Here is a 14,641-nt window from a genome sequence, read left to right as displayed (position 1 = left end):
CGAGCACCATCTGATCGCCGTACGACTTCACGCCCATCTTCAGTGTACGTGAGTGCGTACCAAGCACACGTCGCGCTTGACGTTACGATGCGCAATAGTGTTCTGGTCGTCGAGACGTCCAGCGCGATCAAGCCACCAGACCTGATCTTTGCTGCCCTTGAGGAGGAGGCGACGGCAGATGTGTCACTCGATGTGCAAGAATCGACGCTCGTGAACTTCCATTAGAGGTTTGGGCATTTGTCGTATGACACGATCGAGAGGATCGCGAAGAACCCGGGCAGTGGCATCGCATCACGGATCACAGACGTTTGACGTGCATCACGTGTGCTAAAAGCAAACAGACGAAGAACAGCTAAAGCAAGAAGGACACCGGCGCGCACTCTCCAAGTGATCGTGTCGGCGGAGTGATATGCTCCGATCTCAAAGGGCCATTGACACCGGCTGATCGCTTGCGGAACCGGTATCTTGTTAATTTCGTCGATCATAAGAGTAACTACTGCCGCATCTTCCTGGCAAAGACCACGGATGCAGCCGCAAAAAAGTTTGAGCATTTCCTCACTTCTTTCGAGCGAGAGTTCAATTGTAAGGTCGCCGTATTGCGCACAGACGGCGGGGGAGAGTACCAGAACGTCGACTTGCTTTGCAAGCAGACTGGTGTCGCTCGCCAAGTGAGTGAGGCGCGCAATCAGGCGTCCAACGGCAAAGCCGAACGTATGCACCGGACGGTGTTGAACATGACGCGGGCGATGATCTTTGCGTCGGGACTGCCTTTGACGATCTGGGGAGACGCTGCTGAGTATGCGACATACATACTCAACAGAAGCCCGACAAGCGTGAACCCGAAGCGCGCATCCCCAATTGAAGTCCTGACGAAGCGAGCTCCAGATCTACGCGAGGTTGTCGTCTTTGGTTCGCATTGAACGGTGTACCGTGATCCACGGAAGGACTCGTTCGCGCATCGCGCTCAAGTTGGCATCATCGTTGGTCGAAGCCACGAGACAAAAGGTTTTCGTGTTTATTTGCGCAAGGACAATGTTGTTATCGTCACACAACATGTCAAGAATATCGAGACACTACTAACAGTACAGAACGCACAACTGCAGCGCGAGCTCGTTAGAGACGACCCTGTGGACGAGAACACCAGCAGCGACGCTCAAGATACAGTGCATGCGACGCAACACAAGAACAAGGCGTCTGGCATGAAGAAAAAGAAGTAGCACGAGTGAACGAGACAACCGATCGCCACACGTTCAGCGTCGAAGAAATCCGCGACGAGCCGGGACGAGGCCGCTCGTAGCACTGACGTGGTGAGCCACGTGTTCGAACCCGATCCGAAGAACTACCGCGAAGCGATCAAGAGCACGCAGTGTTTGAACTGGAAGAAGGCGATGGACGAGGAGCTCGCGGCTCTCGAGGCGAACGACGTGTGGACAGTTGTCCTTTGTCCGAATGGCAGCAACGTCTTGCATTCCAAGTGGGAATTTAAGACCAAAACGACCGCGGACGGTGACCTCGAACGCCGCAAAGCCCGCTTGGTTTCCTGTGGCAACGAGCAAGTTCTGGGAATTGATTACTTCCTGACCTTCGCTGCGGTCATGGACATGTCCACAGTGAAAGTGATCTTGGCACTTGCTGCAACGTGGGGCGTCGCGGCTCAGCACGGTGACATAACGAATGCGTATGTCAAAGCATCGAAGGAGCCGCACCTCGAGATCTTACTGCACATCCCGAACGGCATGGTCGTACCGGCGGCGCACATGCGCAAGCTCGGCGTCACGAGCACGAAGGACCTGGCTCTAGAGCTACGCAAAAGTCTCTATGGCCTCAAACAGGCCGGCCGACTCTGGAGTCAGGTCTTGCACCAGCGACTCGTCGAAGGCGGGAACACGCAGTGCATCAGCGCAGCTGCTTATACTTCAGGCAAGTGGACGCAGAGCTCGTGATTGCAGGCGTCTATGTCGACGACATACTTGTCACTGGAACGTCTTCTGCAGTCGTCAAGCAGTTCTTCGACGTGATGCAGTGCCTCTCGATCAAAAACCTTAATCCAGTTACGAAGTTCCTCGGAATGCGTTTGAACCAGACGGACAGTGAAAGTTACGCTTTGGACCAAGAGAAGGCCATCGTCGAGCTGCTGCGAGAGCATGGATTGAGGATGCGAATACCACGCGTTCGCCGGAGCAGACGTGTACGAAGTGCAAGATGCTGACAGCGGACTACTCGGCACCAACATCCCAGGCAAGCACGCGACGATCCGGTCGTTCCAGTCTCTAGTCGGCTCGCTACTTTGGATTACACGATGCACGAGGCCGGACGTGTCGTTCGCAGTACACAAAGCAACACGACAGACGCACCAACCGCGTGTGCACGACTGGAAACTTGCCAAGAGAATCGCAAGATACCTAAAGGGGACGATCGCGATGAAGATAGAGATGGTGCCAGAGCGCGATGCGGGCGACGCACCGACGCTCGAGTCGTTCAGTGATGCAGACTTTGCAGCAGATAAACAGGATCGCAAGTCTATCACCGGCGGCATTGTGCGACTCAACGGTATGGTTGTGAGCTGGTGCGCGAAGAAACAAGGTGGCCGAATTCGTGGCTGCATCCAAAGTGGCAAAGGAGCTGCTGGGAATCCGTGAAATGCTGCGTGAGATCGGCATACCAATGGCGATGCGCATTGACAATCAGGCCGCCATTTGCCAGATCAACGGCGAAACGACATCGACTAAAGCGAAACACATCGACATCCGATTAAAGTTTCTCTGTGACTACGCTCGTCGCGGCGTGATCGAGGCTCAGCACATGCGCTCAGAACTCATGGTGGCATCTTGCTCACCAAGGTGGTCGATCCTCCCAAGATGGCAACGCTACGAGGGCTGCTATGTGTCGGCTAGTACGCCAAGACGTGGAACTTAGGTGCCCGAGGAGTGTTGGAAGAAGTCGCTCTGTGTGAATCGCAAGAGTTGCATTGAAGATGCGACAGGTCAGTATCGGGTACACTGAGTGCCAGTATGCAGCGGGAAAGGGAGAAGTAGACGACGTACGGCAGCAGTCGCGGCAGCATGATGGGGCGCAGTGAGCAGTCGCGATGGCGACGCTTTGAGCAGTCGCAATGGCGTGGTGCGAACAGTCGCGACGCGTGGAAGGATCGCGTGCCTGTAAGATCGTATGGTACGAGTGCAGAGAGATAAGTTGTGAATGCCAGAATCTAATTTGCCTTTTACAACGTACAGTTACAGTTTTAACTGGGACGTGAAAGGTAGTAAGTGTACCAGCACCTCTCACGAGTCACAAATTTAGTGATTTGTCAGGAATGTGATTAAGTTTATAAGGTATTCGCAAGGGTTTTTAAGGATAAAATTCAACAAGTTATATTTTTATATTTTTGTTTTCGTCACATTTGTGAATCTAGAATCGAAGCTTTTTTTAAGGAGCAGGAATATCCTTTGTCGGTCATTGTGCCTCAGCCGCTTAATGTAGCATCGTGATATACGGCGCACCGCTGCGTTAACCCAAAATTGTTGAAAACTGCTACACTAAATTTGATAAAAGATAGGATATGTAGTGTTATTTCATGCTGTCATTATCAGGCATCATGTCAATTGCTGCTTCAGCTAGATTCATGTTGATTTGAGTAAATTAAATTAGATAAAATTAGCCCATTATTTGTAATTCGCGATAGTTGCGTGCAATGAGTATTCCATTTTATAGTTATTTGTGCCAATACAATAAATTAGGTTGCTTCCCAAAAAAGTTGCTTTCTTCAAAAAGAAGCAATTATATATCTTTATGATAATTTGTTAGTCCTTTCCGCTAGGCTTACCTAAAAATTAATGATCAAGAAGCGGTTCGTAATTTTCTACGGATAGCATCGCAAGCAGCCGTTTGTCGAGCGTCAAATAAATTGGTGCGAGCTCAGCTGCAAAAAATACTGCAACGAGCAACATCGCTTGTTCCTAAACAACAAAGCTCATTAATACGTACTATGAATCCTGAGTACCTCAATTTAATCTTTCAAAGTACCGAAGCATCTTCACGATGCACATTAAACCACCCCTGAATAAAGAAAAGAAATCATTTTAAGTATTACATAGGCCGCTTATAAAATAAGTAATTCCAACTTTGCCGTCACGCGTACCTTGGTGAATGTAAGGAGCGTCATAACACTGTATAAAATGCGCCCAAAACTCCAAGCCATAACGAGCCGACCCACTCGTCGAAGACGAAGTTGTGCTGATCGCGACTTTACTGGAAATCCCGACAGTGATAATGTCAAGTAGAGCCACGTCGAGAAGATAATAATCGGAAGAAATAAGTCTGCGGCAGCAACCAAATAGAAAATCATTTCAGGAATCTTAAAGCACATAAGTAGGTGAGGCAACTGTGTCATTTGTAACTGAATAGAAAGACCCACAAGTAACGTACAAGACTTAGATGAATTTGCTTTTCGTCATCAAAAATCCCATTTTTATCGTACAAGAATAGGCTTGCATATAGCACGAGCTGTGCCAAGTACAGTCCGCCATTAAATACCAAGTAAAAGATCATCCATTTTCGCCGAAAGACCGCCGCTGAAAACCAATGACGTCGTGACTACAAGCAACGTTACAAGAGAATGTTTAAAATTCCGATAAGAAGACTTTTTAATGTGGTAGACAAGACCCGACCGACTGGAAAGCTTCAGCCCACACGAGAACCAGCAGTAAATAGGAAGATACGAAAAGAAAGTCTGGCAGATTGAAAAGTACAGCCACCACTTTGTTGTAAAAGTCAAGCTCCGTCTGTGCGTGGTTCCTAGTTGGCACATTATCCGAACCTTCTGGGTCCACTTTTATCATTCGTGGCGGAAACTTCCCACGCGTCCATGAATGAGAGCTCGGCGAGCCGATTGAAAGATCAGCGGCGGCTTGAGAGTCTAAAATGCATAGTGTAGAGAAGGTAGCCGACCGGAAGAAGGAGCCCAGGGCTATACTGAGAATTAGCAGCTGCACGGTGCTCCACGTTGTGTGCTGATGCCGCTTGAGCACACCCCGTACCTCCATATACTTATTTACTGTCATAGCGGTAATAAGAACATAGCACAACGCCAGGAAATAGCTAGTCATTGCTAGATTTGCTAGGAAGAGCGGCATCCCTAGCAGCGGATATGCAACAATTTTTCTTTAAAACAATTTCGTGCCTTTTTTCAAAACTTTATGATTGGCAAAACTTCACCTTTGATACCATTAAAAAAAATTTGCAAAAAACGACCTTTTACACTAGATTCGATCCTCGATAGAAAGTCGTTTTTTAGCGTGGGCTTCATCCTCTTCAATGAACTTAATGTCAAAGCAATTGCGTTCCGTAGGGTCTTTGTATATAAGCCCCAGTGCAATAAAAACGTCCACTTCAGACTCGCAAATGACACTATCACTAAGGCGCACTCTCTTTCCATTTACTCGCATAACACGAGTAAGAGCACGGTCCGATAGACTCCAACCATTCTTGTTTGCGAATAGTCGCATGCTTCTATTAAAGTGGTCGCTTCCAGTAAAATACAATAGCGCAAACCCAAAATAGTGACGAGGATAAATTTTAATGTCTAAGCGGCGATACTGGTGATCCTGTAAGCACATACATTTTCAAAAAAAATAAGGCACAATGATTTCGTAACTAACCTTTGAGACGCGGCATACACCCATGTAGGTATCACACCCACCAGATTTTTGCTTTTGAAAATGGGTCAGGTCGTCTGTATAACAAAATTAATAGCTGCAAATAGAAGTGCTTCTTGATAAAGCCTACCAGTTAGAAACCCTGACGCATGCAGACGTTGTAGTAGTTCTTGTAGAATTGTACACGCATCCGCGTCAAGATCAGTAATAAGCACATCACAGTCACCTGAAGAAAGTTTGCCGCGACGATATGATCCACATGCTAGCGCAATAGCATTTGGTATCATTTTGTGAACTTCATTAACGACAATTTGTTCGATTTCGTGTACTTCGTCTCTGATTCCACATAATCATTCAACATGTCAATTGCGAGCTCTTTTAACAAGTGCATGCAATACAATACACCTCGGGATCTTAGTTAAAAAATCTTCATAATGCTTCACTCCAATTTGCTGTTGAGTGGTAAGCCCAGCGGCAGCGCCAGGCTTTCGCAAATCTGCCACAGACTTGAATCCTTGTCCATATAATTTTGCAGCCGTCACGGGACCAACGCCCCAGATTCGAGCAATTTTAACCAAGGCACCCAGTCTCGGATTACTCTTTTTAGCATCAAGCTTGGCCAGACGGCCAGTCTCGAGAATCTCGATAACTTTATCTCGCAATCGCCCCTTGACCCAATGCATGTCTTTGAAATCCTTCACACTGCAAACGCGATGGCGCATGGCTTTCAGACTGGACACCACTTTCTGTTTGACATTCAAACCTATCTATTAGCCCGTTCTACTAACACTTGTAGTTTGTAAAAGACAAAACACCTTGTACATATACTGCCGCCAAACATCCCTTTCAACATCAAGAAACTCCATCATTTCCTCGAGCGGATCGGTTAAATGCGCATTAAGATTTTGCTGAACAACTACTTATACAATAACAGCATGTTTCATGTATCAAGGTTTTGACAATCAAGAAAATATTTCGATTCACCTGATGATCGTTGGCAGATAAATCCTTCGCCTTTAACTTTTTTCGAACCTGACACCGCTGTCTCATTAATTGGACGAAACCCAGGATTGTTCTGGTAAAAGATTGGTGTACGCGCCTCCACCAGCTTGCGGTTCTTCTCGTCAAGCTTTGCTTGTTGCTCGCGACAATCTTGACTGTTTAATTGAATGGGTGCGACTCGCATTATTTGTCGCGTTCCTGTGTTTTCTAAGTCTGAGCCTTCGTCGCTGTCGCTGTCATCTCCTTTGTCGACTCTAGCTCCTTTCTGCTCTAGCTGTTTTGCCACTTCCTTGCAATGCTGGTCATATTTCGTCACTTCTCTCTGTACGAGATGCTGCTCGGACCATGTCAGCATATTTCCTGCTGGCGGCACCATTTTCTCCTGTAGTAAATACACTAACCATTCCGGCGTGTAGACCTCAATATTGGCCGGAGGAAAGGTATCTACGCGCAAAAATTCCGCTGCTTTTTCTGGTGTCACCTTAATGCTTGCAATAATTAAGGAAACTTCATCCCACTTAATAGCAATCACACTACCCGACCTAACGCCTGTCCTCGGACCTATCTTTACAGGCAAATTTACTACCTTTCCGCCTAGTTTTTCAATCATGCCCTGTAGTATCTCAAGTCGCTTACGACCCATGTCAGATCCAATAGGAAGCAACGCAACCTTTTTGTCCTTCAAAAGAAGTGTGCCAGGATCGATAAAGCTACTTGCATTTTTTGACTTCTTCGAGGCTTGACCTCCAAACGACCGTTGTTTTCGAGGTCGCTTTTCATGTTGCAAGCCACCGAGCTCAAGCATATCGTGCGCTTCTTCAGCCATTGGTTCTTGCATTTTTTCTGTTTTAATAGCGATACTTGTCGCTTGACGCCGCGTCTCGTTCGATAATTTAATGGTTTGCGACTTCACGCTTAAAATCGACTTTAAACTTCGACGTCGTGGCGATAGCAACGTCTCGATCTGTTCGAAAAAATCATGCTTTTGCTGCGCCGAAAGCAGTTCAAAGTTATTGTCTTGCATCGCTTAAAGAAACCACCAAGGTGAAAACTGACAAGTTGTTGTGATTCACTAGCTTTCGAATGTTTTTCGGCAGTACGGCATGTCACGTAACCCGATAAATCTATTTATTACTCTTAGAATACGTCGAGGGATACTTCCAAAAAAGGAACACTTCTTTTCTAAAAAAATAATGATGAGTCAAAACCTTCAATTAGTTGTCATTATAAAGATGGAAGCTGCGGTGGACCAGAATGCGGCATTAGGATTGTCGTTCACGGCGCTTTGCTCTGTTCTAAATGCCACTGAAGCCACAAACAAGAGCGATTTGAAGCTTGAACTTTTATTTAGTGCCAATCTGCGCGCCCAAGTGGGTGAAGGGAACCTGTACCCACTTATTCGCTTGGTGCTGCCTCATTTAGACCGCGAACGCACGTACATGTTGAAAGAAAAGAAAATTGCGAAACTATACATTGACATACTAGGATTAGCGCCGATGAGTAAAGATGCACAGAAGCTTGAACACTTTAATGATCCTAAGATTGTCAATAGCAAGTCCGTCGGCGACTTTGCTGCCGTGTTGTATGAAGTCGTCCTTTACCAAAGCATGAGGACAAAATCCAAGGTGCCGCACACATTACAAGACGTTAATTATTTGTTGGATCAATTGGTCCAGGCCGATAGCAATGCTGCTCGTAAGAAAGTCTTTATGCAGCTCGCGACTGAGTATGCTGCTGATGAGCAGAAGTGGATGATCCGAATCGTGCTGAAGGACCTTAAAATTGGACTTAAACACGAACGTGTTTTGAAATTCATGCATCCGGATGCCGTAGAGATGTACAATCACACAAACGATCTGCAAAAGGTTTGCCGAGAGTTGCGAAACTCGGCGATTCGGTACGTTCCTCAACTTGAGCCATTTCAAGTCTTTACGCCAATGCTGGCCAAACGCGTGAACTTTGGCGAGTGCATTAGTGCAATTAATTGTGATGCTTTTGTCTTGGAGCCAAAGCTCGATGGCGAAAGGATCACGTGTCATGTCTGTGGAAAAGAGGTGCAGTTTATTTCGAGAAATGGTATTAATTATACTGACAAGTATGGACCTTCGATTACGCCACATGTGCTGTCACAATTAGAGCAGGGAGTCGATTGCATCTTGGATGGAGAAATGATGGTCTGGGACAATACCGAATACCGTCTTCGTGAGTTTGGACTACTTAAGAATACGGCAAATGCCGTACGAAAAGGAGAAAGAACAAATCGATGGCTATGTTACGTTGTGTGGGATATTGTTTACCTCGGTGGAAGTCCAAAAGCTAATCAATTGATTCATGAAGTATTTCAAGGTCCAGGTGAAATCAGTGCAGTAATGGGACTTCCTCTACATGCGCGACGTAAATTGCTGCTTCGCATTCTTAAGCCATTGGATCATCGCATTGTCATAGTTGAGCAAAAGCTGGTTAATGATGCGTCTGCAAAGGTTCGGCATGACAAGGTCATGGCAGAGGTTGATTTGCAATTATCAAATGGGGGTGAGGGCGTGATTATGAAAGACTTGAATGCACATTACATGTGCGGGGAAAGTAGTCGAAAAACCAAAAAGTGGTTGAAACTCAAGCCAGATTACGCTGGTATGACAACAGACTTGGATACAATTATTGTCGGTGGATTCTACGGTACTGGGAGACGCCGAAGTGGCAACGTATCCGTCTTTCTACTTGGAGTACTTGCTCACTCCTTAGACGAAATGGGGGCAGCAGAAGCAATGAAACCAGGCGCTCCATGCCCAGTCGTGTATACGTTTGCTAAAGTAGGAACGGGGTATAACTTGGAAGAGTTGGAGCAAATGAGGCAAGAATTAGCACCGCACTGGCAGCCATGGGATGATACTAAAATCGCTCCTCATTTGAGTGGTTGGAAGCCTCCAAAAAGCGACTTGCGACCTGATGTTTGGATCGACCCACGCCATTCGAAAATCCTCGAAGTATATGGGTTTGAGCTTTCGTTTACGACACAATACCAAACTGGGCTTACAATTCGCTTTCCGCGTTGTAAAGCTATTCGAAATGACAAGGAATGGTACCAATGCATAAGTCTCCAAGACCTTAATGCGGCGCGTGGGAGCCAATCTACAAAGCGGGCGTCAGAAGTTGTATTGGGGCAAAAAGGGGCTTTAAAACGCCCTACGAAACGCCAGACAGTCTCCAATCTGCGTGCTACTGGCGTCCTTCAAGAATACTCAAGAGCAGACTTAGAAGGTATCGCACAAGAGCGGAATGTGTTTGAAGGACTGGAATTTTGTGTGCTTCCTGGAAAGTACCAGATGCCTTCATCCGATACGATGTCATTCATTCCAGCCAGTGTTATCGAAAAGAATGCCATGCATTTATCAAAGCAGGCGGTGGAGAAAATGCTGTACTCTTTTGGAGGCACGATTGTTCAAAACCCTATTGCTGGATCCACACACTATGTTGTTGCCGCTGCTGATGCTGGATTAAAGGTTGCTAATCTTAAGAAGCAGGGATTGTTTAATGTCGTGCACGTCAAATGGATCTTTCATTGTCTCTTCGTGTCTCGCTTAGTGCCTTTGAAAGCAAACGATTTTATCTTTGCGACTCAAACACAACGAGAACTGCTCGCTCAAGAATATGATCGATACGGCGACAGTTATACTGAATACATTAACCCGAGCGATTTGCAACGCATTTTGCGGGATGTAGCCACAGCTTCCAAGGATGAGTTTAACACTTTGCCGTGGCAATATACATTGAAAACATTCGAAATGGAAGAAGTGGAAGCGATCGAAAGTGCTTTTACGTTTTTATGCCATTGTGTTGTCTACTTTGAGCGCAGTAATGTCTCAAGGATGGAGGAACAGGATGTTGGCGTCATGGGCAAGATGAAGCTCCTGGAGCAGCAACTGAGGCTATATGGTGGCACTGTTGCCCACTCTATTGATACATCCGTTACACACATTGTCATTAGTGACCATGCACAAGTGGAAAGGCTAACACCTAGTGTTCAAAGCTTGCGACATCAAGGCTTTCCTGAACCGCGTGTAGTCACGAAAGAATGGATCAAAGCATGTTTGGATCAACAAACTCAAGTATGCGACGAAGCTTTTGTAATACACGTATAATTCAGACATGACTCATAGATTTTTTGCTTCCATGGATGCAGTCACGAGATCCTACCGCTATATACTAGCACAAAATGCGATCATCATCGTGAAGATGCAACTCATCAGCACACCAGTCAAAATCCCCAAAGTAAAAGCTGTTATCATCTTCATCAGCTAGAGCGCTTTGCCTTTCGCGCTCTTTAAATTCAAAGTGGCCTTGCACTTGTTGTGACGTGAACTGCTCTTCAAAATTACAAGTATCCAACTCGCTATTTAAGTTTGGAATGATCGGTGGAACCACTAACTTTGCTTTAAGACGGGGCCAACAGATAGTAGCGAGAAAAGGGTGGTCGAAAATCTCCTGCATTCCATTCGGGCCATTGCCTAGACGGTGGTCTGCGTTCTTATGAAGCAAGCCAGAGAGAAAATCACAAAGATGCGGTGAGAAGTGACTCAAGTAGTTTGGTGTATCTCTTTCAATCTTTCGAAAGAGTTTGGCTCGATCGCGTGGGGAATAGAATGGTGGGTATCCTGTCAGCATTTCATACACGACACAACCAAAACTCCAGAGATCCGCTGCCAATCCGTATCCATCCCCTCGAAGCACCTCTGGCGCAATATAGTCGGCTGACCCACAAAAGCTCGTACACTTGTTCTCAAAGCGCTTCATTTGTTCGTGCGCAAAGCCAAAGTCCGCGAGACGTACAAAACCAGCTTCGTCAATCAAAATGTTTTCAGGTTTAAGATCCCGGTACATGATTCCACGTTTGTGTAAATAACGCAAGGCTAGTGCAATGGAGGCCGCATAGAATTGTGCATAGTCTTCTGGAAGGCGATTCTTTTCAAACTTTCCAAGGAGGGAGTACAAATCACCACCAGGGCAGTACTCGAGCACAAAATGAAGCGCCTCTCGAGTTTCAAAGGAGCAGTAGAGCTTGGTTATAAAGGGATGATTGACTGCAACGAGGACGTTTTTTTCTGTAAGCAAGCGCTGAGCTTCTCGAGAAGCGTTGGATTTTCCATCCAGACTGTAGATTGTACTTAATTTTGACTTGTAGACGACCTTGACCGCAAAGAGTCGGCAAGGAGAATCACGCAAGCAACATAATAATACTGTGCCGTAGGACCCCGACCCAATAACACGAATAATGTCAAAAATAGAACGCGTTACTGCGTGGTCTCTGTCTTCCTCTATTTCTTCCTCGAGCGTCTCTTCGTGCACCATAAGGTCTTCCATTGAGTGTCGCAACGGGTTCACTTCAGCATCCGACAGTAGCGTGCTCGAAGACGATGATGCAGAGAAAGTCGCGCGTAAAAGATGTGGTTTGAGATTGTAATACGAGCAATTCCAATCAGTGTTGCTACTCGCAGTCTCGGAAGCGATTTTGGAGGATGCTGTGAGGAAATTGTACGAACAATCCCAGTCGTTGCTACAATTACTCGGTCTACCATTGCACCTTTCTTCCATTTGTCGGCATTCGATGCTGTTATTTAGTGGCTGTATATCGTCTTTTAGCGACACGTTAGCGAGGGAATTTGTCAATTGTTGCGCAAATGTCGACGTTTGAGTATGTTCCGACGTCTTCGTCGTAAGGACTGTGGTATTCTTTTCGCCAGACGTGCTAGCTGATGTCGACAAGGTTGGTGTCGTGCTCTGGACTGACTCAAAAGTTGGCGCCATTTTGCTCGATTGGCTTTTCGCCCTATACGGTGCCAGCTGCTGTGTATTCGTGAGCCACGTCTGCGTCCAAGTTCACCGCTTGTAGAGCTCAGGGCGGTGCGAATGAGGCGCACAGCTCTGATTTATTGATTCCGGCTTACGACTTATAGCGCGAAAATGCCAATGAGTGGTGCAAAGACCTTCCATTTCCAAGGCGGGATGGGCGGAAATAGTCTTACAATTGCAATCGCAAGAGAGCGAGGTCAAAAGTTGCCCGACAAACGCAACAGTGGATTTTGTCAATCCTGAACTCAAGTGGGCACAAATGGACGGCTCGTATCTTTCGATGACTTATTGTATTAGTAAATCTAAGGCGATGATTTGAGGACGGAGTTTCTCGCTTCTCCGTTATTTGTCACGGAGGTAACGCCATATTGCGGTGCCCAATGGTATGCGGCAATGTTGTTCAAACATTGTCACTTTTTAAAGCACGAATTTGCATTAAATATGTTTGCCTAGTAAACTTAAGACTACATGCAGCGCGGGTTTCTATGGTGCACAACAATCGATGTTGGTCAATATATTTACTGTACCATTTTCTGGATCAAAAAAAATCCGGAAAATGAACGAAGAAATTGCGCGGGGGTCACTTAGATACAGTTTATGACACATGAAAATCGGAACCGAGCTGCATGCTTATCCTCGTGGAGTCCGAAAAATTAATGGTGGCAGCTGAATGCAGAGATTTGTGACAAGTGGTGGGGGAGAATATCGAAAGCTTTGTCGAAAAAAGAGATCGGGCCAGGAGCGCAAATAAGGATTTTACTATTAGAAATGCTTTATAAGGACATTATTGATAAATAGATTAAACTTACCAGCTGTGCATTTATCGAATCAACTCAATCAGATGGGCCATCGCTCTCGTCTATACAAGTACCTTCTGGAATGTGGAAGCTTAGAGTTTCCACTGAAACTAAGCTTCTTAGAACAATGAGCAGCTCATAACAAATGGGAGAGAGATAAACCAACGGTTTGCAGCGATCGAATTAAAAAAATTAGCAAGCGAGAAAGATCGGCTATCTTTTCGTCGTTTACGAATTGATGCTTAAGTAGAAATGTACGGTGAAAATTTGTAGATTGCCGATTTTTTTTATTTTCACGAGGTGCATTTTTGGGTGCGAAACTTGTCCACATCTTCACAAGTGACCGCTGACTGTTACGGTTAAGCAGGTTTTATTGACGTAGAATGAATTTGATTTAAGGCCCTGTGGCGTAAAATGATCCTTGTGGAGACGTTATAAGCTTCCTCCTCGATCTCTCGAGCGGTTTAGTGACTACCAGGCTTATCTAGGTAATAATCTGCCCGTTTCTGCATGTACTAGGTATTGGACCTAGCAAAAGTTCATGAAGCGTTCACGACAAGCCATGGCATCTGACATTTGATTAAACGATGATCATTGTAAATGTTGAAGTAAACAGTCGAACAGTTGTAAGCATCCGGTATCCACGGCAAAGCACTCAAGTTAAAAACGATGTGAATGTACAGAGTAATGCTCTGGACACTTACAGGCAGTAGAAACGTTAGACACAATTTGAGGATACACGAAAGACAACAACATAAACTCAACTTTAACTGTATCTTCAAATCCAACCGATTCTAACAATATCACCTCTGCATGGCGTAAACATGAGCAAGGCGTCAAAGCTGTCGTTTATTACCTCTTTCAGTAATAATCAGATTAACCTTTACGCTTTATGCGAAGTCTAAGCAGCCGTTAAGCCATCCTTTTTTACCCCAATATAGCTGCTCACTCGCATTGCGAGAGAATACTTGTTAGCGCAGCTAAGTCGCTTTGATTACTATAAGGATAAACCAATTTGTAGCGCTCTTCGACAGGGATAACTTACGTTGCATGTTGTCAAAAATAAATAAAAAATACAGCAAAATTGTATTATTCGATTTTTTAAACACTGTTATACACATGTCACTATATAAACGAATAAAGTTTTATATTGATTTTCAATCGAAAAAACGACAAAAGACTTTAAAAACGAGAAATCGTAGTAAAGTGTTGACAAATGTTTCGCACCTTTTCCGCAACCACAGGTACTGGATGCTGCATCTTTGCAATATTAATTGGCAATATCCTGCTGAATAATTATCGCTCAAGCGGTGTTTATTGCACTAGGCTTGGCAACCGAGG

General features: G+C 45.6%; 2 protein-coding genes across 2 annotated transcripts; one reads left to right on the top strand and one right to left on the bottom strand.

Annotated features, from left to right (window-relative positions):
- Positions 1–7,849: 7,849 nt before the first annotated feature.
- Positions 7,850–10,795, top strand: CCR75_000635 (uncharacterized protein; the record flags this gene model as incomplete). Its single annotated transcript, XM_067958741.1, has 1 exon — positions 7,850–10,795. One exon carries the CDS (start codon positions 7,850–7,852, stop codon positions 10,793–10,795), a length of 2,946 nt encoding a protein of 981 aa, XP_067814508.1.
- A 64-nt stretch (positions 10,796–10,859) lies between these two features.
- On the bottom strand, positions 10,860–12,458 carry CCR75_000636 (uncharacterized protein; the record flags this gene model as incomplete). Its single annotated transcript, XM_067958742.1, has 1 exon — positions 10,860–12,458. The coding sequence occupies one exon, from the start codon at positions 12,456–12,458 to the stop codon at positions 10,860–10,862; it is 1,599 nt and encodes a 532-aa protein (XP_067814312.1).
- Positions 12,459–14,641: the final 2,183 nt, after the last annotated feature.

The sequence above is a fragment of the Bremia lactucae genome (genome assembly GCF_004359215.1).
Source record: "Bremia lactucae strain SF5 chromosome Unknown BlacSF5_NotPlaced_200_SHOA01000120.1_2678225bp, whole genome shotgun sequence".
NCBI lineage: Eukaryota > Oomycota > Peronosporomycetes > Peronosporales > Peronosporaceae > Bremia > Bremia lactucae.
Note: the sequence above shows the minus strand (reverse complement) of the source record. Positions and strands in the feature narration are given on the sequence as shown.